The 26472-nt window shown below is 39.8% G+C and overlaps 1 protein-coding gene and 1 long non-coding RNA gene across 3 annotated transcripts in view; one reads left to right on the top strand and one right to left on the bottom strand.

The window, feature by feature from the left end:
* The window catches only part of VCL (vinculin), a 65834-nt gene extending 48769 nt beyond the window's left edge, over window positions 1–17065 (bottom strand). The window contains exon 1 of one of the 2 annotated variants that reach the window (XM_075758597.1): window positions 16590–17065. In XM_075758597.1, the coding sequence (XP_075614712.1) occupies window positions 16590–16757 (168 nt within the window). In that variant the 5' untranslated portion in view covers window positions 16758–17065. The remainder of the gene's footprint in view (window positions 1–16589) is intronic. The other variant, XM_075758598.1, reaches the window with a different exon arrangement.
* Window positions 17066–17423: 358 nt separating this feature from the next.
* Window positions 17424–26472, top strand: part of LOC142602620 (uncharacterized) — a 61077-nt gene continuing 52028 nt past the window's right edge. Inside the window, exons 1-2 of the long non-coding RNA XR_012836374.1 lie at window positions 17424–18099; window positions 19935–19983. This is a non-coding gene — a long non-coding RNA (uncharacterized LOC142602620). The remainder of the gene's footprint in view (window positions 18100–19934; window positions 19984–26472) is intronic.

Genomic DNA, 26472 nt, shown 5'->3' with positions numbered 1-26472 from the left:
CTTCTCTGTAGGTGAAAAGGCCAATGCAATTAAGAGACTGAATAATAAGCCCAGAGAAATATGCAGCCAAATTCTCTTCCTGCTTCTAGTTCACACCAAACAATGCACATATACTACCAGTGATACCAGTCAACAGTACCACTTTTCCTTCAAGCCAGGCATGAACCTCAAGAGACTGCTGAATCAGAGCCTATTGACTTTACCTTTCAGTTAATATGGAAGCTGTATACTGGCTCCTGGTTTTCTCATTATTACCCTGGAGACTGCATTCCAGGCATAGCAAGGTACAATTTTGAAGACATCTGGCAATAAGTCAAGTAAATTAGAACACTCCAGCCATCTGGTCCTTAATAGCAGCAAACTGACCTACCTGTCTACACTGGTGATTAAGATAAATTCAATTGGCTTGAGGCTAAGGAAATCCTCCTGTCCAAGTGAAATACATAGCTATGCAATGAGAACCATATGGAAACCAGAAAGTGACATCATTTGGGTACCAAAAGACTCTTATTCATGCTGCTAATGTCTACTAACCCTGTTACCAACACAGAGCTGAGGCTTGGCTGGTTTAGCTAATTACAGGATGCACAACCTAAAGGAAACAAAAGCACATACATATAATAGTTCAGTAAAGAGTCTCACATAATTTGGAAATTAGTTCTTTCATCAAGAGAACAGTTTCTTCTTCTCAACCAGTACTTGCAAGTTAAAATTACTTTCATGACATTCTAACTCCAGTCAAATAACATAAGTCAGCTCTGACCTTTGAGCATACACAAAGCTCACCTGGAAAAATAAGATACAGCATTTGTCCTCTACAAATGAGATTCACAGCTGCAACTAGCTGCTTTTACCTTACAAGGAAGTCTAAGTGCCTCATACCAAACAGCATGCAGGCTTCAAAAGCTCTTCCAGTTCATTTCCATGTACTTGTGAATCACCACTCAATTTCAGAGCTGCTCTTAACATAAATCCTGCTGCAGACGTGTACACAGATTAGTACTGTATCAAAAGATAACATGTGTGACAGAGCTAAATTCTCTTATTCACATACTTGTCTGAAAAGCAAGCAACCAAACACCATCATGGTGCTAGTAGGTTTGTATCATCTTTGACAGTCTGCTAATATCTGCATGTTGGAGAGAATTTCAGTTGATGAGGAACTCTCTCCACCTCAGTAATTAAGATGCATCCTGTCCCCTCAGCTTTCCAAGTGTTAAGTAGAAGTACCTAGAAAGTTTACTAAAGACTAAGACTTTTTGGCTCTGTTGGTAACAGAGTAATAATAAAAAGCTTCAACGTAGGAAGGCCATATATCATATCAAGTGGAAGAAATATTTCCTTCTAGACACAGCAGAGTGGCCTGTGATAATTTGTGTTTCTAATACAGATAAATATTGTACTGCACAGACAGTCTCTAAGCCAATGCAAGATACAGCTTCACATAAGCAGTAACAGATTTTCTCCCCAGGCTGTTTTCTCCTTCATCAGAATGACAAGTTAAGTTGGAGGTGGTCTCTGTAACAATAATATTGAATTGGTATTTCATTTCTTCATGTATTGGCACAGAAAATATTCAAGAAGTTAAAAAAGAAGAGATAAATGTGTGTTCTCTGTTACTTCTTGACTGAGTTTCAGATACAGAACAGTAGAGAAGTTTCTTCTTCTCAAGTTTCTAAGAAGTCTGACAATCAGATGCAAGACAGATGTCCACTATAAATGCCTTAATTTCACTTTGATATTTAGTTAACTACAAAATCTGTTGCTACTTTTTATAACCATTTTACTTTTTGAAAACACTGCTAATTTGATAGGTAATGTTAGCTATACGCAGCATTTTAATATACCACAACTGAAAATGCAGGTTGGCTACCAGACACTGAATTTTGGGATCTTCTATTTGTTATATGCAAACTTGTACTAACTTCTGAATACCAGACTGTTCAACACCAATTTTCCCTCCTCCACAGAAAGGACAGCATTGCTTCCCTTATGAGCTCCCTCCTTAGAACATCAGTGGTTCCAGAGCAACAGAATTGTTTGTTTTCTAAGTTCAAGACAGCAACAGTTTCCTGCAGGAAGACAAAAATTATGAGCATTAAAAAAAGCAGTTTTCAACACCTCTGATAGAGGGAGGAAGAACACCAATCATCATTCATTTTAAGACAACAAATCAGAATAAAGACTCACTTTTAGCACCTGATGGGGTGATACATTGATCAGTGGATAAACTGAAGAATATTCACCACTGCACTTACATGACACTGGTTTTTAGCATGTTCTGAACTGGCTGTTTTTCCAAAGCCACTGTCATGAGACCACCCTTCATTCTAAGCAATTCTGAAATTCTTACAATTTCCTCTACCTCTTTGTGACACCGTTCCAAGTTACTGAACTTGTTCTCATCTGCCTATCATCAGCACTGGCTTACTCATCTGCAGCCTCATCAAGCAAGTATCTATTTCAATCACTTTGATGGGTTACAAAAACTAAATGGGTTTAGTGCTAAACAATGTATTGAGGCAGAGAAGAAATACATAAGAGACCTTAATCTATTTACTCAGTCAACCTAAAAATGCAGCAACTAGCAAAGTTCTGTCCTTCATTGACTTTAATCCTAATGTCTCCCTCCAAGGAAATAACTCATCTAAAGTTAGTTTTATTGATAAAGCGATATTTTTCACTGTGTTTTAATATTAAAAATAACTTCATGTGCTCACTAATATTTGGTTGACACAAGAGAAACTTGCAGCATTCATCTTTTGGTATAAGCCCTGTCACTGTAAATGTTTCTGCACCAGCAAGATACGTACTAACATGGTGTTTTATAGTGATTATCCACCTTCAGTAGCGTATTGGACAATTTGTCTTTCATAGGAGTCTCACTTTTACTTGACTAACAGTTAATTCAAATTTACAGTAAGTCTATGGTGTAAATCATTGTGCACTTAAATATGATGTTTTAATGAGCTGCAACAACATCTAGTTACATTAAATAGAATGAGGACTAGAAATGGTGGGTGTTTTCCAAGGGACAGTGCTCATTTACAGCACTATTAAAAACTTAAGTGTCTCAAACTTGATATTACGTAATAATTTTCCAGCTTGATTTTGCCTTCAGTGCTTGTGACCACTTACACCAGCACAGCAAGGAATTCAGCATGTGGAAGACAACCCACTTATGTGCGCAGTCATCACAGACTTTGCATACTATTACAAAGCAGCTACTCAGCAGAAATAACTGATAGAGGATATTAAGAATCAAACAAAGAAATGTCTGATTTGGCATTAGTTCTGAGTTAGATGAAGACTTTACTCAGCTATTAAAATTAGTTTTTAATAAAACTTACGCTTACTATGTGGTCAAGTAACAAACTACTCGCATCCAAAAAAGCTTTAAAAACAACTACTTTCAATAGCATTTGCTATTTATTTCTTGACTCCCACTGAAAAGAAAATTATTCTTTGAAAATATTACATAGGTTTTTTGTGGTAAAGGCTAATAAACTATGGCATAGCAGCAGATGTTACTAATGTTGTCAGAATCTTCTATTACAGGGTGACATAACCAATAAGAGTGGTGTAATCTAATTCCTAGTTGTCAGTGATTCCTTTGAGAAATTTTATCATATAATTCATTCTACAGACCTAGCTTCTCCCTTAGAAGAATTATTACCTTCCATGCCATCTTGAGTAGAATCTAGTCTTAGCCACTTTTACAGTCTACATTCAGCCATTAAAACCTATTCCCACTCAAAATGGTGCTGGAGCCAGCCTATTTCTAAAACAGTGCTTTGGACTAACGTTAATATATATTATATTTCTCTATGTTTACCCAATTAAAGCATCATGAAAGCATTACTCTTGCAGTCCCTACTGGAAAGCTTAGTTCACATAATACTGAAATTTACGGGACTTTTCTTTGTACTAATGGATTTGTTCAGCCCTATTACTGTAGACTGCAGCATCTGAACATGCTTGATAGGATGGACAGACTGTCTCAGTGTGGCTTTATACCATGAAGCTACTACTATTCTCCACTGAAACAAAGGAGGGAAATTAGGCAGTATAAGCAAACAACTTGAAGGTTACAGTCCAGGATATACAAATATCTAGGCTAAAACTGCTTAATTTGTTAAGTACCCATGATTGGCAAAGCTGGCCAAAGCCAGCTTCACCTCTTGCATACAAAAGGAATAATCCTCATCACTAAGTTTGAAGTTGTACAGAAGTAAAGCTGCTATAAACTTGGTCTTAAAAATAAATCTTTAAATTTGACACTGAATCATAGAGACATCAGAAAGTTCAATTTAAAACAGAAGTTTTTTCCACTGTAATTTGTTAGCATTTTAGAGCTCCATTGTGCCAGGCACTGTACAAATACAGTGGCACATTATCCAGTCCACTTATAACAGCAGACCATTGCTGTACCACATTAGAAGAATGTTGACAAATCAACTTCACATTACAAAAAGGATATTAAAGTGCCACCAACACTTGACAGTATGTAATTGTTACCACTTTGAGATGTTATAGGTACCGTTTCTCACTGTTTAAATCCTTTTAGAAGTCTAACAGACATTAATGAAAAATCCTTCAAATCTTTATAAGGTAAACATATTTAGAGATGAAGTTCCTTTACCTGCTACAAGAATGGGGCTGAAAAGAGAAAGAGCAGTATTGCTGCAAATCTGACTAAAAGTATCTCCTATAACAGGAAGCCACACTTGTTCCCTTCAACATTTTGAGGAAGTTGCTCCAAATTTAAAAGCAATGGAACAGAAGAGAATCACTCTTCTGAGCAACCATTATACTATAGTAATCAGAAATACAAGTTTTTGGGCCAGCTAACAAGCAAACTGGAAAATCTGTCTGAAGAAAGGAATTAGCACTCAATTGTGAGAGCAGAAGCTAGATCCTTCAAGTTTACAAACCCCTTCACAGCTTACTTCCTCCATTGCCACACAGTAACAAGGTTAGTTACTAGTTTTAAATATTTTGGTGATGCTGATAAGTCATGTGCAGGAAAGTTTGCTCTTTGAAAGGAAAAAAGTCCAGCACAACTGTGTAAGAGTCTGCCACAACAAAGGCTAAGCAACAACTCTTTGTAGCAGTTAGTAACTGCTTCAGGGTTGTAAAGTCTCTTTAATATTTCACTACCCTGAGTAATTGGAGAACAGGTCAAAGATTCCAACTGCTTCCCCTCCCAAATTACCAGAGCAAAATTGTTACAACAGACATTAACTTGCAATTGGGAGATAAAGCACTTCATATTCTATAGCTTTGAACTATTATAATCACTCGTGTCAAACTGGGAAGATTAAAACAAAAAAGTCAGATTAACAGAAAAATACATTCCTTTCTGCTGCATGGGGGGGTTGGGTGCACTGGGCTGGCCTGACATCTCAAGTGCCAGTGGAGTCTAGTCAGAGAGCTAAGGAATGCAGGTTTTCTCCTGTGTTAAGAGAAGTAAAAGAAATGCTGTGCTATTACCTTCTTTTCCCCCTCAGAGAAAGACTGAAGCCAAGCTGAAACCCAACTACAATTTATTGAGGTTCCCACTCCCTACCCCTTGATTTGTTTTAAGAAGGGAACTTTTTGTAAGTGTGACAAAGAATCAAACAGCACTTCTTCAGTTGCTACAGTTAAATCGGTTGTTTGGCAGTTACTAGCCCTTCACAATCCTTTTTTTTTTTGTCATTCTATCAGGGCAAGCTAAATAAAAAGTGACCTTTTTGCTACTACTCTAGAATTCAAGAGAAACTCCATTTGTTTCTCTCTGTTATTCAGCACAACTATTATGCTGTAAAAGTTGCAAAGACAGCTAGGCTTGTGGAAGTGATTATTAGTGTAGTCCAACAAACACTAGTCAGTTTACTAACTTGTTCTCTTACCTAAAACCTTGTAAGAGTTATGCAGCAGTTTAGGAAAATGTTTGTACACTTGAGAATGTTTTCTTTCAAATATTAGGCATTTTTGTTACCAAATTAGCTTTTGAATACTTTGCTGAAGAATATTTAGACACATGTATACACATTCAGAGGTTGAAATGGGAAACATCTTTTGAGATCAATCTTGAGCAAAGTTATAAAAAGTAAGATTTTAAAAGCAAACAGACACAAAGATAGTAACCTGCCCAGTAACTTCTGACTGGGTGCTTGAAGCAGCATTTTTTATAGTGATAAACATTCAGTACATCACACTTCAGTATTAAAAACGTCTCCTAAGCAAGTCTACATGATTACATGGATATATGTTAGCAACTGACAAGGTTTCCACAGAGTTTAAGTATAGGAAAATTGAACATGCTAGCTTGCATACAGCTAAACCTCAGCACTGTTTCATTCAATTATGTACTACTATATCCCGTTTTCAGATTAACAGTTTAACCATTCATTGCCTATGCACAGGCAGGTATTTTACTCATAAATGAGAAGTCCATTTGTTCAAAACCTAACCAAATTTGTGATCACCAGGAACCAAACGCACCCAAAAACTCTGGCAACTGACAAGGTATCTGGCTGTCACATGTACTGACTATCAGCCTGGTTGAAGTCTGTTCCTGCTCTTTCTGAGGAAGTATTATGCAGGCAAACAAAACCAGGCCTGCATAAGAAAAGAAAATTTTATTAATACTCCCCTCCTTAGAAACAGTTGCAATTTGCAGCCTATTCTAAACTCAGGAAAAGGTTTGAAGACAGCAGAGGAAGCAACTCAGCTGGAATAACTGAAGGTCCAGATGACAGATTTAAATAGCTTCCCTGCTTGACAGGAGGAGTCTTCAGACTCTTCCACAGCTGAAGAGCTGATACCCAGAAAATAGCTGAAAGACTAGAATGGGCAAGGAAGTTCATATACACTTTCCTGGTTCAGCTTTTAATAAGCTTCCTATTTTAATGCACCTGCTCCTTACATTATGCAGCAGCTATTTGATAGGAATTTTTAAAAAAAGATGGAAGAGAACTGTCATTACTGTTTGCCATCACACAGTGACTTGGCTAAGGCAACACTTGTGATTTATCCAGTACAGGCCAGAGTGCTCCTCCTCAATTTCAGGGGTTACAGAAGTAACCACCATCTCTCATACTGCTGCCCTGGTACTTCTGTGACTACACCTGTTAAAGAAATTAATTTCCATAGCTATTTTCTTGTGCACTCTTCAGCATTTAAGGAGGGGCAATCTTGTGCCTGGAATTCATGCAAAGACTCAGCTACTAAAATGCAGTTCAAGTTTAACACCATTATACTTTACTATTCCCACAAACAGAAGATAAATATTGAAAAGAATCATAGAATGGTTTGGGTTGGAAAGGGCCTGGTCCAGTGTCTCACCACCCTCACAGTAAAGAATTTTTTCCTATCACTCTATGCCCTTGTAAACAGTCCCTCTCCAGCTTTCAGAACACAGTCTGGTACTGCCATTAGTGCGTCTATTAATAAGACAAGCCAGAACAATCTTTTCTAATCACCTACTTCAAAAAGATGCATTCCTGGATAAACACCATCCAAGAATATCAAGTACTCCTGAATATCCTTATGAACTGCAAATGCATTTACATTCATTACAGAACAAGGCTTTTGGTCTTTGTCTGCTAATCTGAAGTGAGACTGCCTTGAAATCATCTGTACCTTTCAGGACAGTTAAAGAATTTAGACAATTTTGGAATTATCATGCAAGGTTTACTGTATCATAACTAAGTGACTAAGAACTGTCACACCTCTAGTTTGTAGAGCAACGAGACCAGAAGAGTTGCAGCATACCTACACATTTTAAGTTGCATACACAAAGATATCCGAGCATAAAGCTTGTAAAACTAGCCAAAGCAGTACACTCTCTCAGTTCTGTTATTCATCATTTAATTTGTGCACCATATTTACCTGAGGACAAAGAACAAGCATGACAGTTGCTCAAGTCAAACCTTCTTAGGCCATCATAAAAACCCCAGTTTAATATGAAAATTGCTTATGAAGACTAAGTAAAACGTGGGCCCACTGCTGAATAGATGGGGAGCCTGGTGACAACACAAAAACGGTTGAAGTACTCAATACCTTTACCGCAATCTTTACTGAGATCTGCCTTTGGCAATCCCAGGTCCCCAAGATGCTCTGACGTACAAGGAAAACCTATCCTCAGTGAAAGAGGATCAGGTTACATTCACTGTTCTGTGGGTGCAGCCACTGATGGACAATGCAATGCAATTTCATTACAAAAGGTCTCTTCATAAGGATTCTAAGCCACCAGCAACAAGACACAAGTTTTCTACAGGAACAGCTTGTTTCTGTTCTCCACTTTTTACTGGAGAACCCTGACATGAAACATCAGTTTCTTACCCTACCCATCCAGTCAAGGTACTGGGAAACTGTTCTGATACATGTTCTGTCAGTGAGAGAAAGTTATCAAAAGCATCATCATTTAAGAGTCAATATAAGCTGACAGTTTCAGTAATCATGGAAAGCCTTTGGATTTCCCTTCTTTCCCCTTTCACCAGCCAGTATTGTTATCCCGTGATGATTATGAATAATGTAAATAATTGTTCTGAATCATCAGAACATTATTTACTTCAGAGTAAGAGATTTATTTGAGTTGTTCAGTACATTTTCACAGAAAACTTTGCTTCTAGTCTCAGGATAGGTGCAAGTATAAGTCATACCTCAGTAGACTTGAATTATTAGTCAAGGTAAACAAAGGATATGTTTGCCCTCTCTACTGATTCTCTATCCAGTTTTCATATTCTTACAAATGCACTAGGGCCTGAAATTACTACAGGGACAAACTAGACCTACTTCCAAATATTACTCAGATAGAGTACCCCCCCATTAACTCAGTTTTGAGCTGCTAGGCTCATGTTTTAAGGAGATATTTATTGGTGAAATATTTGTAACTGAAAAGAAGATCCAACCTTTGTTTTATCATTTCATCTCTCCATACAGCCAATCATCTTGTAACTACAAAGCATATTCTGAAATGCAGATAGTTGCAATAACCACTCATCTTTGGTGCGTTTCCACATATCAACAAGTTGTTACATTAGACTCCAATTAATGTAGATTATTTAGGGTTAATTCTCTCTTACCTGATGTCATAAAAGTTAAGGAAATATTCTACAATTAAACATTACAATTAATTTAGTGGATGCACTTATAACAGTTATACAGTTAAAGATACTTTACTGTTCAAACTGGGTAACAACAATGCTCCCTAGTAAGAGCTCCTAGTGCTGTGTTTAAAGGTAAGTACTAGGAAGATTTCTATTTTGCTAGAATTAAGAACCATGGCCACAGAGACAAGTTCTTATCAAGAACAACTGCGTCTCGGTATTTGACTGAACAAGTGATAGAATTTGTGTCGCTAAAGGAAAACACACATTATATTGCAATGTTTCTTGAGGTGTAGTTCACCAGCCTGATCTGCCATGTCTCACTCTGAAAAGCAGAAGATTGATATTACTAACAGTAGATACTTTGTTTTCATATCTGAGGTGAAAAGATACAAACCCAATAAGACTTAGTAAAACAATGCAGTCACAAACAAGAGCTTAGGAACACCACGTACAAGCTGTACCACAGAGAAGTAGGAATAAAAAGCTAGTCTTAGCTATGAGAAGCCACTGCCAAAATTGAGCGGTCCTCAAGGCAAGGACTGACTAGGACAGGCCTATTCTCTCATTTGAAAAGTAACTGGCAGAAAAGTGTCATTTGGCTTTTATTTAAGAATTCTAGCAGATTTGAAACAAGAAACATACCCTGGCATTTGCAACAATCAGTTAATGATCTCAGGCATAATTTCCAGTAACTAGCATTAACACCACATGTTTGCTAACACATCTTTAAAACCACTGCTTGGTTCCCTCTGCCCTAGCCCTTTCAAAGGCTTGCTTCATCATTTCAAATTTCAACTATATTGGGGCAGTGGGAGACACCTATAAATTACCCTGTTCCTGTTCTGAAGACACATTTCTGAGTGTAAAACATACTGAATCATGTTTTATTTTGTTCATTGTTTTATTAAACTCTAGAGGAATTTAATGTCTACAGTTCAATACTACTATATGGAGGAAAAGATCATCTTATTTCAAAGCACAAAGCAAAACTATGCAACACTCTAAAGTTACAAGAAGTCAGGAAACAACAAAAAAATTGCTAAACACTGGTCCTTAATATGGATTTAACAACTCCTCCCTCACTGGTATAATTCACTTATGCAGCCAAAAGCATATGTTAAGTTTTCCAGAGCAGAAGTAGTATACACCATATTGTTGGCATATGGAATTTTTTAGTCCAACTGCCACTTTAAGGTTATCCATTCCACAATAATATTCTCAGGGTTTATGCCCAAAAAGCAAGCTGCATGTAATTACTAATAGAGGCATTCACCATCTCTATGCACATTTAAAGGAACAGAGAACAAAAGATTCCTTTTAAATCTGATTGAAGAGACTGGTATAAATTAAGTCTCCAACCATAATAACAGAACAAAGAGATTATTCCGTTCAAATCAGAAGCTGATTTATCACTTATGTAAAGATAATTTCTAACAGATAAAAGCAAGAAAGAAGTTTATGATGTGCTTTTGTTATTATAAAGTGGCTTTCTGTCTAATTAATCATTAATCACTCTTTTCGCTGTCCCTCTCATGCACATACCCTAATGGGTTTTATCCACTTTCTCAGAGCATACAGCCACAGTTCCCACAATATGGTAAATTATCCCTAAAGAAATTGCAGGTACAATGAAGTAGAATGTTTCATTTCAAAAAAAAAGAAGGAAAACTTTCATTATCTTGAAAAACACACTCTCTCCTAAAACTAATCACAAGTTTCTACTACACATAGACAAGACCTAGAAATGTATAATGAAAAGACTTATTCTCTCATGAGATCATCATGGCTCCTCTAGTACTCCCATTCACTTGTCATTAAGTTTTTGAGTTCTGTAGAGTTCAGACGAGCTGCTGCAAAAACTCATTTCTTTCAACTTAAAGATATTCCAATACAATAAACTGGAGGTGGGAAGGTGCAGACCTATACATATTCCATCATGACAAGTTACAATCAAGAAAAAAGTTCAGAAAGTTACTACAACCCCGAGTGCCATCTTTTGTGCTGTGCATAAAATTCTACAAGGAAAAAGCTTACATTTTTCCTTTCTTCTCCATCCTTTTCCAAGATACATAAATACATAAAAAAAATATTGCAAGCTATTTTTTTCTTTCAAAAAAAGATAAATACTAGGCTGTCTTCAACAACTCACTCTTCTGTTGTGTACCCTGAGATACAGGAAAGTCAGCTATGCCAGAAGAAAACTTAGTAAAACAGCTTCCTCATCCCTACCTACTCTCAACAAGAGACCATTTCTCCTCATTCTAAGTGTTTAGCCATATATTCGGTTTTTGCTGCTGCAATAGTGACAAGGGTTTCAAGGCAGGCTGCATTTTTCAAAAATTCATTCATATGAGTGATTTCCAAGATGGTGGGTTACAAGTGTTAGTAGGCAATTCGCAGCCTGTCCACAGAAAACACACAGGTCTTTCGGTACAGCCCTGCAACCACAGGCAATATCTCACCTGACAGAGGCCCATGGATATGCACCCAGAACATACCAATTGATTCAGGTGATGACTATTTCTTCATCCACTAGGATGAGATAGGACAGCTGCTTACAGCTACACTAAATGCAGCTCTTCCACAGTTGAGTTTTGTTTGGTTCATTTTAAACTTTATGTCACTGCCTAAGTACTGGTATAGAGTTCCCCTTGTTTTGCGAGAAATCTGTGTGATTTTAGGTGTGTCTAGATGGGACAGACTTCAGCTGGTGGTAGTTTAAAAGACTGACCACTTCAGCAAGTGACAAAAACCTCTGACATGAATGACTGTTTGACCCAGTGCTATACAGTGTTGTTCTCATCAAGTACAACCTCCAGTAAAGCTTAATCTTTTCTAGACTGCATTTATTTCTTAAAATTAGTGTTTGGCCCTGCTCTATTTATCAGAAACATCTGATAAATCATGACTACAAGACAGGATATATATCTAAGCTAAGAGACCCTTACTGGTGATTGATTACCCTGTGTGATCAAGATGCAGAAAAATGTTAGTATAGTTTCATAAGCCTCCAAATCTCAGTATGTAAACAAAAGCATATCACAGCATCCACCAAGTATACATTCTTGAGAAATATGATAGTTAGTAGAGAGTAAACCAATTTTTCCCCCATAAAAAAATATTGTTATAGGAATTGGATTCATGTAGACACTTACGAAACGCACAGATTCAAACACAAAAGGACAGCACCTATAGCATGGAGGATGGAAAGACAGAAGCTGCAGCACCACCTAGACAAATGCTGGCCTTCCAGAGCAGATCTCTATCCTGAGAGACGTCAGCCACTTCATTTATGACCAGAAATGTCTTACAAATCTTTCATTATGAGCATTTCACACAAGTGTCATTTTTCTCAGATGGCTCAAGCTCTGTCAAAATGACAGATGGAAAAACATGGTAATGGTCAGGCATTTGGTCTCAGGTAAAGAAGCTCAGATCTTTCAGAGCATTGACCTGGTTCAACAACCCAGCCTCTGAAAAGCCAACATCTGCTTGAGTTGCTGATCCTGTTCCAGTATTTAAATTATGTGTACTTCGAGTCCCTTCTTAGATTCCCCTCTATTACCTTAATTCTCATGCACAGAATTACTTCCCTATCTGTCCAACCCAGCAGCTTCACCCATGGTACTCTTGGCATTTGGCAGAGCAGCAGTGACTCTGCTCTGAAGCAGTTCTGTCCACTGTTTTGGACGGAAGTGACAAGAGAGGGCTATGCCTCTACTGACAGAAAGCCAGAATCCATACAAGGCAGTAGGTGAACAGAGTTTAAAACATCAGAGTAGAATTTGCTTTCTCTGTTTGGCAGTAATATAACATTACTCTGAACATAAATGCTTGTAAATTCACTACTTGAAAGTAGAAATTTTTCTCCTCCATGAAATGAAGTTATTTTATGAAATGCATATGATGGGTTTAAGTTTTCTGCATCATTATTAGTCATATTTGATTGAAATCCCTCTTTAAAAAAGTAAGAGGCTAAACATCTGATGAATGTTTTATTAAAAATATTAGAAAGCCACCATATGGTTCATTTCCTCCCAGTGAAGTTTGACCAGTTAGAATTCAGAATTTCATTTCCCACTAAAATAACCACATATTTAGCAAGCTCCAAATTATTCCCTGCCTCTTTGACTTGACTGTGTCCCCTCCAACCAATTCTGTTGTCTTACAGTGCTACATCTTTAGCTAGAAGGAATACCAAACCCCAAACCTCCCATATGAGACATATCCACTCCAAATATCAGCCAATAAAAACATTAAGATCTTCAGTTTAAAAAAGGACCGATTTAGCACATTATTAATCTTGTGATATTGATCTGAAGCCTCTCTCTCAAATTCTTGGCTCCAGTCGAAGGGGGTTTTTTGTGCAAAAAAGCTTTGCCACTTATGTCTACATGCACAAGTTTTGCATGGGCAACATGTACCTTATCTCACACTTGAGAAATTTTATGAACTTATTTCAAATCCATTTGAGTATTGTTCTACAAAGCTATCCCCTAACAGAGTATAAGACAGTAGAATTGAACTGTCACATATTGGGAACCAGTACCAAAGCACAGAAGACCAAGTCTTTGGTATTTACCATAGGAAAAAGACTAACTTGTAAAGATTTAGTTATTTTATTAACTACAACTATGACTTGGACTTTCTCTTACCTAGGATTACTTTACAATTAGGTTCTGACACAGAAGCATCCCTACAGTAGGTTTTGTTGGGTGGGCAAACTTTATATTTAAAAAGCCATGAAACTTACAGTGGCTTCAGACAAACCTTAAAATACAGCATACACATTTCTGACAGAAAAGACAGAAATGCATGCTGAATGATAAACTGAAGGAAAAGTTCTCTATATGCATGACTGCATATAGACATCTGCAGTCAAATTACCTAGAAGAAAGACTCCCTTTTAACTCATCTAATAGTCTTAATTTAAGACTTATCTCTAGCAACCTCTGTTCCATCATGGATATAGTGTATTGTGTTAACTCCATCTCAGGAATATCAACGAAATAAACTTCGTAGTTACTGCATACAGGTCCTTACTCATCGCCATTTTCTCATTTCCTAGCCCATTTCCCCACACAGCATGTCTCCTAGGCCTTGCACAAGAGCAGGTCTCAGCACATCAAACACTGCTACCAGCAGTTACTCACAGATACAGTAGTTACATGAATTAAATATTGCACCTTCCAAACTGTGGAGTACTTACTATAGGCTAGAGAGCCAGAGAACGGTCCTGCTGTGTGTGACAAGTTATCACTTAAAAACTACTCTGCTGGTCAGCACTTACCATCACGTACACTTTGTGATACTCATGCTACACAAAGAACCCTGAGCAGACAGCAAGCGACATAAAGAGCTAGCAGCTACATTACTGCCTTGGTTATACCAAGAAGTCCATCTTTGCTGTCACCTGCAAAGCCAGCAGAAGGCTCACAATTAGATAATCTGTATGCACAAATATTCCCGCTCCTGTGAAACTGCAGTTTCACAAGTCACTTTTACACTTCAAAATGACGTACTGTAAACAGCTTTAGGTAAGAAACAGAACTTTAATTCTGTATTTTTCCTAATGTAGTCAAAGCTGTATTGTAGATCAGGGCATCTTCCTTGTAAGTACCACCTCAGATTACACCACTTCTATTTGCTCTTTTTGAATTAACACAGAAAAATAATTCACCAGGCTTTCATTTTATCTAGTTAGCAGGCAAGAAAAGAAAAACAGAGGCTTCCAAAACTGTCCAAAATGAAAGAGCTGGCATTAGCAAGCTGCAGAAAGAAACTAATTCTGTTTCTGTATTTCTCTAATAAATGCTACTTTATCAGATCAGGTTTCTTTTGAGAGGAAGCCGAGGGGGTGGAGAGGATAGCCACACAACTCAGTGATACACGCTAAACTCAGAGAGGCAAAACATTATTCTAAAGTTTTCCTTTCAAGGAAAAGTATTTCATACACTCAGGCTTCACACCCTTACAGCCAATATACCTATTACATCAGTTCATTGCTGCAGACTGCTTGGTCTTCCTAAAAACCAGAGTTTCAGCTAAAGTCAGCAAGAAGCACAAGTATTCCATACAGTACATCCTGTAAGATTCATGGAATCACAGGAACCCAGAGTTGTAGTTGCACCATAGTAAGCTGCAAAACCTCAAAGGGGGAAGTTATTCTAGCAGTAGCAGGTACTATGGCTGAAATCTGATAAACACATCACATACATTAGTCATCTTGACAGCTTGTTATACCCACAAGCCTCACAGTTTCAGTGCATTAATACATCAGTTAGCAGAGACATATTTTAACTGTATGTAGATATTTCATTTTAACGTAAAGCCTGCTGGCAAGGAGTATCACTTGCCACAAATGACTTAATTTTACAGGATTCAAAGTGAGGAAGTAACATCTGATGTTCAAAAATGAGCTCAGAGTATCTGTAAATGAACTTAACAGAAGTGCAAGGTAAGTATTACCAGGTAATTCTTAATGAAATGCAGGAGTATGAAGCATTACAGCACTTTCTATATCAAGCAAGCCATTTCTGCCTTACAACAGTTTGCTATTCTTTTGGTGGAGCTGGTTATAAAAGCACTAATACAACAAAAACACTTCAAATCTATTAGTCACTTGCACTTCTCTGACTGAAATGTCCATGGTGCAAATACTTGGATCTTTAAGAGACATGCTATGTATAGCTGCTTCCAAGAAGTCGAGAGATTCAAGCCGATTTTCAGTCACCTTTAGCTTCCCAGAAGCAAACAGTAACTCACACTCGAGGCTATGTAACAAACCGAACCATCTACAACTCCAAACTTTGCCTAGAAACTGCAGGTCTGTCCCTCTTCGACTCCTGCACTGATAACAAACTGCCAGCCTTCATCAATACAAAAATGAGTATCCAATGCCTGGGAGGTTTGGGGTGGGGTTTTTTTTAGGACAGAATCGCACCAAGTAAGCGTTTTGCCTTTTATAGTGCACACACTTAAAATAGGAGTTTCCAAGACAGCAAAAAACCACACAGCGTATCAGAGACATCTGTGAGACGTTTCAGGGTGCGCTCCGCACTGTGTGGAGAGGACGGTATAAACAGCAACAATTACAGTACTTTACATGCACTTTAACGTGAAGTAACTTCTCAGGTGAGGAAAAAACAGACTTCCTCAGCCATTAAGATGGTGAACAACTCGCCGTGCCGGACAACCCATTGCTCTGCAGCACGGCTCGCCGAGCTCCTTCGCCGGCCGGGGCGGGAACACCCCAAGGCGGCTTCCAGACAGGAGCCGCAAAGGTCCAGAAAGCCTCCCAGCTTAACCCCTTCCCAGCCGGGGAAGCCGCTCTGTTACGAGGCGCCGGTCCGGCGGCCAACGGCCGGGGCGGAAGGTCCCGGCGCACCTGTAAGCAACAGGCCAGGGCCCCGAAGTTGGCCGCGGCGGCCGAAGTTGTTCCCGTGAGGAGGGGCGGAGGAGGCGGGCGGGCCGGCCGTCGCTACTCACCCGCACCAGGTTGCTGACAGCGGCCTGCACGGCCGACACGGGGGCGGTGAGGTCCGGAATGGCCTTGCCGTCCACCTCCCCCTCCTCGTGCATGATGACCAGGTGGGAAATCTGCTGGGCCACCGGCTCCAGGATGCTCTCGATGGTACGCGTGTGGAAGACGGGCATGGCGGCGGCGGGGCGGGGGGCCGGAGCCCGAAGTCCGTACAAACTCCTGGCAAACTCTGTCCCTGCGGGCTGGCGCCCCACAGAGAAAACCGCGGCCTCCGCGCGAGTAGAAAAACGAGGAAGGAGAGGAAAACAACCGCCCACCCGCGCCTCCCCTCGCCCCTGAGCGGATTGCAGAAGCCCAAAGAAGCGGCTCCCCGTCCAGGCTCAGCGGAGGCAGGACTCGAACTCGCTGCCCTCCTACCTCCCCCTGGCAGCGCCCACCCCGCACTAGCACCGCTCCTGAGCCAGGCGGCGGCTTTTCAACCATCACCGCCTACCCCTCCCACGGCTCCCCGCCCCCTCGGCCGCCCTGGCCCAATGGCCGAGCCAGGACCGCCGCTCCCAGTGGCGCAATGCCGCGTCCATCAACATTCCAGCACCTCCCTCCCGCCCCCTCCGCCCCGCCGTCTTTCCCGCACCGCCCGCTTTCCTAACCAAGCTTGGTTGCGCGGGCGCTGGTTTCCCAGCGTTGCGATGACGTCAGACATTCTGGTATCCATATAAGGAGACGATTAAAGCCGGCGTGCTGGGATAGTGGTCGGGGAGCGAGGGGGGTGGCGGGATTCCTGCGCCCCGCCCCTCCCACGCCCCGCCGGCGGCAGAAGTTCAGTCCGTTGGGCTGAGGCGGGCGCTGCCCGCGCCCCGGATCTCGCCCGGTGGGGTGCGTGTGGCTGGGCATAACTGGAAAAGGGGGTGGTCGAGGGGAAGTGGCGCCCCTCGCCCGCTCCCCCCGTCCCCAGCCGCCGTTTCGGGAGGCTTCCCGCGAGCAGCGCTCCTCACGCAGCGGCCGCGACCTGTTTCCCCCCGCGGCGGCCGCCGCCTTCCGCGCACGGGCGCGCGCTCTCCCCACAGCCCTCTCCGCAGAGTGCCCGCAGCCAGCACGGCCCGGCTCGGCACAGACCGGCACGCCCCGGGCGCGGTCCCAACCGCTTCCGCCTCCCCCCGAGAAGTGGCGGGAGGCGGCGGCGGCGGCCACTTCCCGCGCCCCGCCTGAGGGGGAGGGGTGCCCCCGCCGCCCTGTTCCCCGCTGCTCCCCCCCCCCCCCCCCCCCCCGCGAGGCTGAGGGGATGCGGCGGGACAGCGGCCCCTGTCCCGGCAGCGCTCCGTCGGGAGAGCTCTTAGGTGGCTTTGTGAGTCGCCGCTGCCTGGGGTCAGTGCCGGGCGGTGGCGGGGCGCTGAGGCGGCGCCGGGTCGGGAGCGCCAAGTAGGGGGAGAGTGAATCTGGGCTTGCGGTGGTTACCGTTATAATCTCTGGTGATAGCAGCAGCACGAACGCGGGAGCTCCTTTAAATACATTTAGGTGAGCGACGTGGTTTTGGGAAAAGGACTACAAGCCATAGCAGAAGAGTAACATAAATTCCCGCCTTCCGTAGCGCTGAGCAGGGCTGCCGGTGGCTGCTCCGCCGGGAGTGCAGTGCCACAGGCCCGCTGCTCAGTAGCGGAGGCAGCCGGCCTTCGGCTCTCGGCCTGGGGTCAGCGGGCTGCTCCCCGCCACCTTGCAGCCTTGTTATTTTAGAGAGTGCTGTCCTGAGGTCTCCAAATACCATCACTGGTCTGGATAAAACTTGGGGTGTGAGGTCATGTGCAGTGCTATGCCGCCTGCTCTCCAGCGCTGCCTGTGCGGTCTTGTGACATTGGTAGCGCTCGTTGTAATAAAATAAAGCATGTGAGTAAGGGGTTACCGGATTGCGGTCTGTACTTCTTCCTTTCCTTGATAACGTGAGCACAGTTAGGTTTGGAAAATTATTACTGCCTTTTAGGTATTTTTCTCTTTGTCCTGGTGCTGCTATTTTAAGCTATAAATCAATGTTCATGTCAGACTAGCTTTCAGTCCTAAGTGTTTCCGAGCAAACAGTATAGTTTCTGTGCAGTGTTTGAACACAGCTGGTCCTGCCAGCAAACACAGGGGACATATAGAAAGAGCAATTAAATCAGTAAGGTTTCTGGTGTGCACAAGGATCTGTCATTATAACTTCCAGTACCAGAGATGTCATTGTTGGAGCTACAGGGATAGTTACAAGTTGTAGGCCTGAAGAGTTAGGAAAAACAGATTTTGTGCAGGGTTGGAAATCTTAGCAACACCTTTAGCTCTGAATTTCTTTTTTTATTGTTCTTTTCTTTTAGTATGCTGGAAAATGTGTTTATGTGTGTGTTTATTTAATCTGTAATGATAGAAGTCAAATGACTAATTTCCACGTGTTGTACAATCCAGTTTTGTTTGGAAAGAGATCTACCTGTAGGCTTGATAACAGATAATCAAATTATGTTACTGGCATTCAAAACATAATTAAAATATCAGCGTTTCAGCAGTAATGAGTGTATTAAGTCACTTGAACTATGCACCGTGAGAGTATTTTACATTCTTAGCTATTGGCTATATAGCATGTACATATCATTTCTAGTATATATATTCCCAGCAGTGCCTCTTTAGCATACTATGGATCAGTAATAATGAGCACACATAAAAATCCTTCTGGAAAGTAATGTGTAGCAGCTGGGAACTGCAAAAAGCAATTAGTTGATGTTATGAACTAATAATCTGCTAAATTCCATTTTGTGGAAGTATGCAAGCCTAATTATTCATTTGTGGGACTTGCACATAAGCTAAGTTCTCTGATTAAAAGTAATTCCTTTAAGTCTAGGATCTTGTATACTGAGTTCTGGCTGAAATACACATGTGTATGCATATGTCTTAATGATCAGATAACACTTTTTTGTTTGTTTGTTTATAAAAGACTGTCTTGGTGGCTGTAATAGATATGGTTACTACAGGCAAAATAAAATATAGCACAGATGGACATTTCTGAAATTTCTGAAACTTTACTCATCTACAGGGCCAAAATATGTGTGTTTATATTTGGGGGTATCTTGGTATTAAGAGTATGTTTCACTACTTGCGTTATATTGGTGTAATTTTTGCCCATGCAAAAATCAGTTTTTATTGTCTGTACTATGTGACTGTACTGCAGGTCCATCACTGAAATTCCCTGCCCTGCTATTGCTGTGGCTACCTAATTTTTGAAGCCACATGCAGCAAAATTCCGTGCAATTAAAAACAATACATGTAGTACTGCTTTTTGTTTGTTTGTTTCTTTTTAAGTACTACCTTTACAGTGTTTTCTCTTTCCTTTGCAGTATTCAGACCTGTTGCATTGATGTCATATGAATTACAGCTTTACAGCAGGTACTTTTTTTAAAAAATCAGTTTCTTTTGCCCTTTGTACTATTCAGTCTGTAATTACACATTAATTATGCTGCTACTGTGAGATTGCTTCTCCAGTTTATAGTTTCATTAACTCTCCAGGTCCTAACAGATGGTTAGAAAGTAACAATAGATTAGATCACAATATTTTCTATTTATTGAGCCCAAGGTGGAAATGTATGAATTCTTTTGTCCTCTTTCAATATGGTATTACACATGCAACCATGGATTCCCCACTGAGAAAAAAAAAAAGAGATGCTGAACGTCCTTTTCTTTCCACACACTCAGAATCTTAGTAGTGTTAAGAAGCAGTATCTATTATTAGCACAACAGTGGTGACTAGCATCTCAAATAAGTTAAAGTGGTTACAATGAAAAGATTAGCTTTTAAGACACTCTTTCCATGCCTTTTACTATTTCATAAGAACTCAGGTGAGTCCAGTTAAACCCATTTCTGCAGAGAACTTGATGTCAGCAGACTCTTCTGCTTCCAAAAATCTCTGTTGACTTTAGGGCCATAATGTCTCTCTGTCCCAGATGATCAGATAATAAATTATCCTTTTCTCACTTGTGATGAAGTCATTTAATGAAGCAAAGAAATCCTCTCTTCCACTGAAGTGAGATGCATGAATACAGAAGTAACAGGCTTTGGTATAAAAAGGGAGAACACTGTGTGCTAACAAACAATACAGCCTCTTCCACAGTATCTTTGGGAGAGTTCTGTATCCTGCGGTCAGAGTATATGGCACTGCAGCTGCAAGTGATGGGAGCAGTAGAGCAGAACTATTTTCAAAGAGTTCATGAACTTGCAGTTGTCTGTAATTATAAGATGCTTCACTATATTAATACTTCATTGAAGTACATGTGTCTGGGTAGCTCTGAGCACTAACCTGCATTTTAAAGTAGTTATTTTCAGTATTGGGTACCACAGCAGGGAAGGATTAGGTTTTTTAGGCAAATGCACTTGGCTGTGCTTCATCACTTTTCCCTGGAATGATCTGATGTTGTTCCTTGACTGTACCAACTTCTAACTTTTCTGAGTAACACCTGATTAGCTGCCTAAGAAAGTTTACAGAAATACTGTATTCATATATTGCATCAACTGGATTGCATTACTGTCTTGATCCTATGAAAATTTAAGCATATGGTGAAATTTAAGGATTAGAGTCTCTTTTTATCACCTTCTGGAGAATTGCACGCTAGTATTGATCAGTGGATATAGACTACAAGATCAATGCATTCTGCACTTCCCTCTTATCAAGTCATTAACTTTGGGTAATCTAAGGAGTAAGCACTGGATGATGCAGGGGTTTTTTGTTTTTGTTTTTTTTTTTTAAAGATACTTTTTTTTTTTCTTTCTGTGATAATGTCTGCCTTAAACATAAATTTTAAATTTGTCATGGGTTTGTTGTAGAATGGTATTGCTGTATTGATAGCTCTAGCGTGTAGGTGACTGGCACAGAAAGAATACATTTCACACCTAAGAAATTACAACCTACAAGAAAGAAAGAGCAGATTACTAAGGAGGTTTGACAGTGTAACTTCACCATAATAGTCCATCAGTGTGCCTTGCCATTATAAAGATGACTTCTGTCACGAAACTAGGTTAGGTCATGTTTAGTTCTGGGCCTTGGCTGGCTGTGTTCTAGGAACTGCAAAGACCAACACTTCAGAATTTTTCTACAGTGACTCATCATCAGTCACTATCTGAGCTAGATGGGAGCAGCCTATTAGGATTGGAAAATTTAAATCACAATTGCCAGTCACCTCCTCAACACTGACTTTTTTTCATCACACAACGCTGCTTGGTTCCTAGCTGTCTTTCTATAGGTGTGTCATGTTGTTAAAACATAGTGGAGCTTGGATCTGCAGAGAATGGTGCTACCAATTCACTATCTCCTTCAAGGAGTTTCTTGTCAGAAGTTCTACACACCTATGTAGCATATACTGGGAAACCAAGAGTGCAAATCTTGTTTATTTTTTCATCTCAGTTACTGTGCCAACTGCTCTGAACTACACTGCATTCTTAAGTGGTTTATCGTGAAGTAGCATGACAATTGTAACACCACAATTCAAGGAATATTTTAAGAACATAAAACATGTAGGAAAGAAAGATGAGCGTATTAAATATATATGAATACTTATTCTCGAAGTTGCTAACTAGGAATGAGGTTCAAAAAAACAAATTTTCCTACTTTTCTTCTGAAAAATTCCAGATGAGAATATATTATCATGTATATGCAAGGCATGTATGATAGTGTATATGTAGTTAAAATTACTCAGTAAATGCAAACAAAAGATCTTTCTACTCTTGTGGCAACATTACTATGAACCTATGGTAGACTTTGATTTTTCAAAAGGCAGTAGTTTTCAGTAGCTTGACTCTGTGATTGGATAGATGAGTACCACTAAAAGGAAAAAAGAATTGAAGCCAAAAATTGAAGTTCCTATGTATTCCACCAAGTATCACATTTACTATGGCAGTGTTATTCTAAATACAATTTTTAGGCAATGAGAGATGTATGCTAGTGTTCTGAGTATATGTATTCTGGCTCAGAGCTTGTCAATATAAATGACTATCTGGCAAACAATTGAAGTGCTTTATTCACACTATGTGACCATTTTAACAGTCTGAACAGAGACATTAATTTTACCACTGTTAATTTTGGTTAATGTTTATGGTCATGTCACATATAGACACAGAGAAATTGAGGCAAATAAACTGAAGATGTTAAATCTGTTTAAGTTAAGAATATTAAACCTCATGTGGTTATTGTCATTCAACTTTAAATGGCCTTTGCTGCACTGATTCTTTTCCAAGAACATGGTTTTTGGGAGCAGTAAGACTTGTGATCAAGCAGTTTACAGAGCTGTTGTATCTACCAGCTGAGATGTGTTGTATGATTTTGTGTATTTCCTTAAAAATGGGAAGGTTGGTTTAAATCACTCTTGTTGATCAATTTAAGCTTCCCTGTTTTACTATGCACTGAAATGGACAGATATCTCAGCTGAGATACATACGGTAAGTTCTCTAATTTTTTAATCTCCTTTGCAAGAACACATGTTAATACTTAGTCAATGCTTGATTAAGTATTTTTTGCATGTAATAATATTCAATTCAATTTCTAGGACACCTGTATCCAAATCAGCCTATAAGATGGCCTATGCAATACTTGCATTTTTTTGGCTACATGTTTATCTGTGCCTGTTTCAGCTGTGCAGGCTTTTCCCCCCTCCCCATAACATTAGATGCTTGTATGTATCAACTTCTTTCTTAGTAGTTCCTCATATTGGATTTAATTTAGCAAAGTATTAAAGCATGTGTGTATTGGTAAGTGTAAGATTAATCTGAAATTTTAAGTGTTTTCCTGGTTTGGAGTCTCATAAATTATTTATATCCCTACTGCAGTATGAACAGGCTCAGCCGTTTCTGCAATTTTGTGTATGTTCAAATATACCACAAAGCCAAAGCCTTTGGACTGGCCAAGACTTCTGGAAAGCCACTGGCTAAAATTAAATACTACTATATTTAGTAATAATGAACTCTTTGAATATATGCATGTATGTAATTGCTTTTTTACTGGATAGTATGGAAGATCTTTAACTCTTTCATAGATTCTTTATGGCTTAAATCATTATCTTATTTAGCATGCATACTAAAGATTTGTGACTTTTTATTAGTAGATATAGGAATTTACTGCTATCAGCAAGTACTAAATGGCCAAATTATGCAATACTTAAAAAAGAAACTGCTAGATAAATATCTGTATATATGTATAAACTCCTTCCACATACAGTGGAAATATAAATCCACAGAATAAATCACATTGACATCCTTTTGAGTTTCTTATCTGTGCTATAGTCATTAATTCATCTTGACTAAAACTCTTCTTAGTGTCCCAGACCTCAGAGGAGCTTAAAGTAATTACAGTAAAGTAACCTAATACAAAAATACTTCCTTCTTCCTGCCCTGAGATCCTGAACCTACAGTTATTTTCACATAATCAGACATTGTACTTGCAGAAAATTCAGTAGGACTCATTGTAAGATTGCTCTATGAATGTATACATTTTGTTCTCTGTTCCTCATAAAAATGCAGTGGTGTCATAGAAAGGACAGTGTATATTCAACTGTGCCACTCATAGGTTTAAAGATCATTAGGATTGTTTTATCCTGTTGCAAAGGGAAGAATCCAGAATTACATTGATCCATGCAACACTTCTGGGCTTGAAAAAACTGTCCTCATGACATGTTATGTCCATAAGATTTGGTTTAGAATCTTTCTAAAGTGTACTGAAAACTTGATCATCTTTCTCTTAGACTCCTCTATAGCTACATTCATAGCTATTAAGAATTAAATTTTGAATCTCTTACACATAGAGAAGATTCCTGTGCTTTGCCTTACTTTCCTGCAGGAATCAAGAGTCAAGGGGCTGGATTTTTGCCCCATTAAAGAGGTGAGATTACCCATGTGAGTATTCAGAGATAGAAATGAGAGGTTCATAAACCCTGTCGTAAAGGAGCTTGGCTGTAAACTATTTGTTCTGTTAAAATATTTTAAAATCATGTTCCATGTGATATCATGTATTCAGTCCAGTGACAAAAAAATAACACTTGATTAATAAAAAAAATTAACATTTTTGAAACTAGCAGATGTTTGGGTTCTGCTGTCTTCGAGCTGCTGGAAGATGAGAAGCAAAAAATTAAGGGCTACTAAGTTGGGTGCAGCTGCCTTAAAAGTTATGGGGTGAAATGAAATTCCCATTTAGGTTTTGGGCTCTGTGTATAGAAAAATGCCCCTGATGCCAGGCAACAATCTTTTCCATGTGAGTGTGTCATTCTTTACTGTGGCATTCTTTACTGTCTGCATTGCCAATTTAATGTGGTACACATTGGTAAAGTGTGTGCAAACTGCTGCCAAATGAGGGTCAATAGCCGCAGCGGTGTCACACTGTGCAAAGCACGCTGCGCTTGTGAAACATTTTCTCCTGAGACAAACTTTCTCCATTCGTTACAGTTTCCCTCACAAAGCAGTTAGCCAAGCCTATACTCACATTTTTCACTCATACTGTATTTGATTTACATCAGCTGAAGGAAATGGTAATGTGCAACAGTGACTCTGGAATTTAAACAGAAACCCACAAGGGATCTCCGCACTGCAGGCCAACTTCCAAATATGGGAGAAGCGAAGCAGCCGTAGTAGCCTGGGAAGCCATCCTCAGCACAGCAAGGGACAAAATAGTTGGGAGTACATGAGCTTCTTGGAATTTGTTCAGAAAGGTAACTGCTGTAGTGCTTTAGTCAGAATAAAGGAATGAAATACAAATACTGTGATGGCAGAAAGGAGCATTGTTAAATGTTAACTGTCTAGGGCCTAAACAACAGAAGTGCAGCTTTTTTTTCCATTCCATTTTTCAGTATGCAATAGTGCACTTACCCCAAATCCAAATGTATTGGCAGAGTATAGGTACACCAATCTGTTGGGTTTGCAGATTCATCAGCAAGACTCATAAGAGGAACACTTGTGAGAAGATTAGTGGGGCTTACTACCAGGTCTGGTTGAAATTCTGCCAGAACAGACTTTCTGAACAGAACTAAATTCACCGATATTTAGATCCCACGTTCTACAAATCCTTATTCAAAGGCTTAATAAAAGCCTTTAATATACATTTAACATAGGGCAGACCTTTAAAAAAAAAAAAGCTCCAAGAAAGCAGAGGATCAACAGATTCTAATTACTACCTGGTAGAGTCACTTGTATTTAGCTGTTGCAGATTTTTGGGGCTTCTGACATCCATAACTAGCGGTAGCTGCGTGTCAGCCAGGCACGTAGAGAAGCAGTGGCCTACAGGCCAAAGGAGTACAGAGCCAAACCAGCAAGGGCAAGTCTGACAGAGTAGAGGGCTGCAAAGTGGTTCACATTTCTAGCAAGTCACTGTTCAGAGAACACTTTGTAAGTGGTACCCTTATTAGCTGCTTTGTAGACAAGGTTTAGGACCTTTTGATAGGATGAGGATAAATCTGGCTTTTGGAAACAAGGAAAATTAAGCCAATGCCTTATGAATTGAAATGCCATTAGAAAAGCCCTCTTAGGGAGGTGGGCTGTTTATGAAAGAAGATAATTTGTAGGCTGCTTTCCCTTACTCATTGTGAAAGAGCTGTGAATTTTCTAGAAAAATAGCTCAGGCTGGAATGGCTATGGAGGAGATAGAGTGCTGCTTGTCCTGGGAGACTTTGTTAAGATGAAGCTGAAGGCAGAAGATTCTGTTTTTCTTTTCAAACTGCCTAAAGGAAGTATTGTGTATCCACTTAGCAAAAGAGATTTTATTGCACTGTGTTTCAAAGTTCTGAAACTGACTTTGCTATCTGAACAACAATTGTATTTGAGTTTCTTTAGGGTGGTATATTATGGTGATATATATGGAAGTATATTATTTGTATGTCATTAGGCAAAAGCATAAACATTTCTCTC

This window comes from Balearica regulorum, chromosome 7 (assembly GCF_011004875.1).
Source record: "Balearica regulorum gibbericeps isolate bBalReg1 chromosome 7, bBalReg1.pri, whole genome shotgun sequence".
NCBI classification, from domain to species: Eukaryota; Metazoa; Chordata; class Aves; order Gruiformes; family Gruidae; genus Balearica; species Balearica regulorum.
Note: the sequence above shows the minus strand (reverse complement) of the source record. Positions and strands in the feature narration are given on the sequence as shown.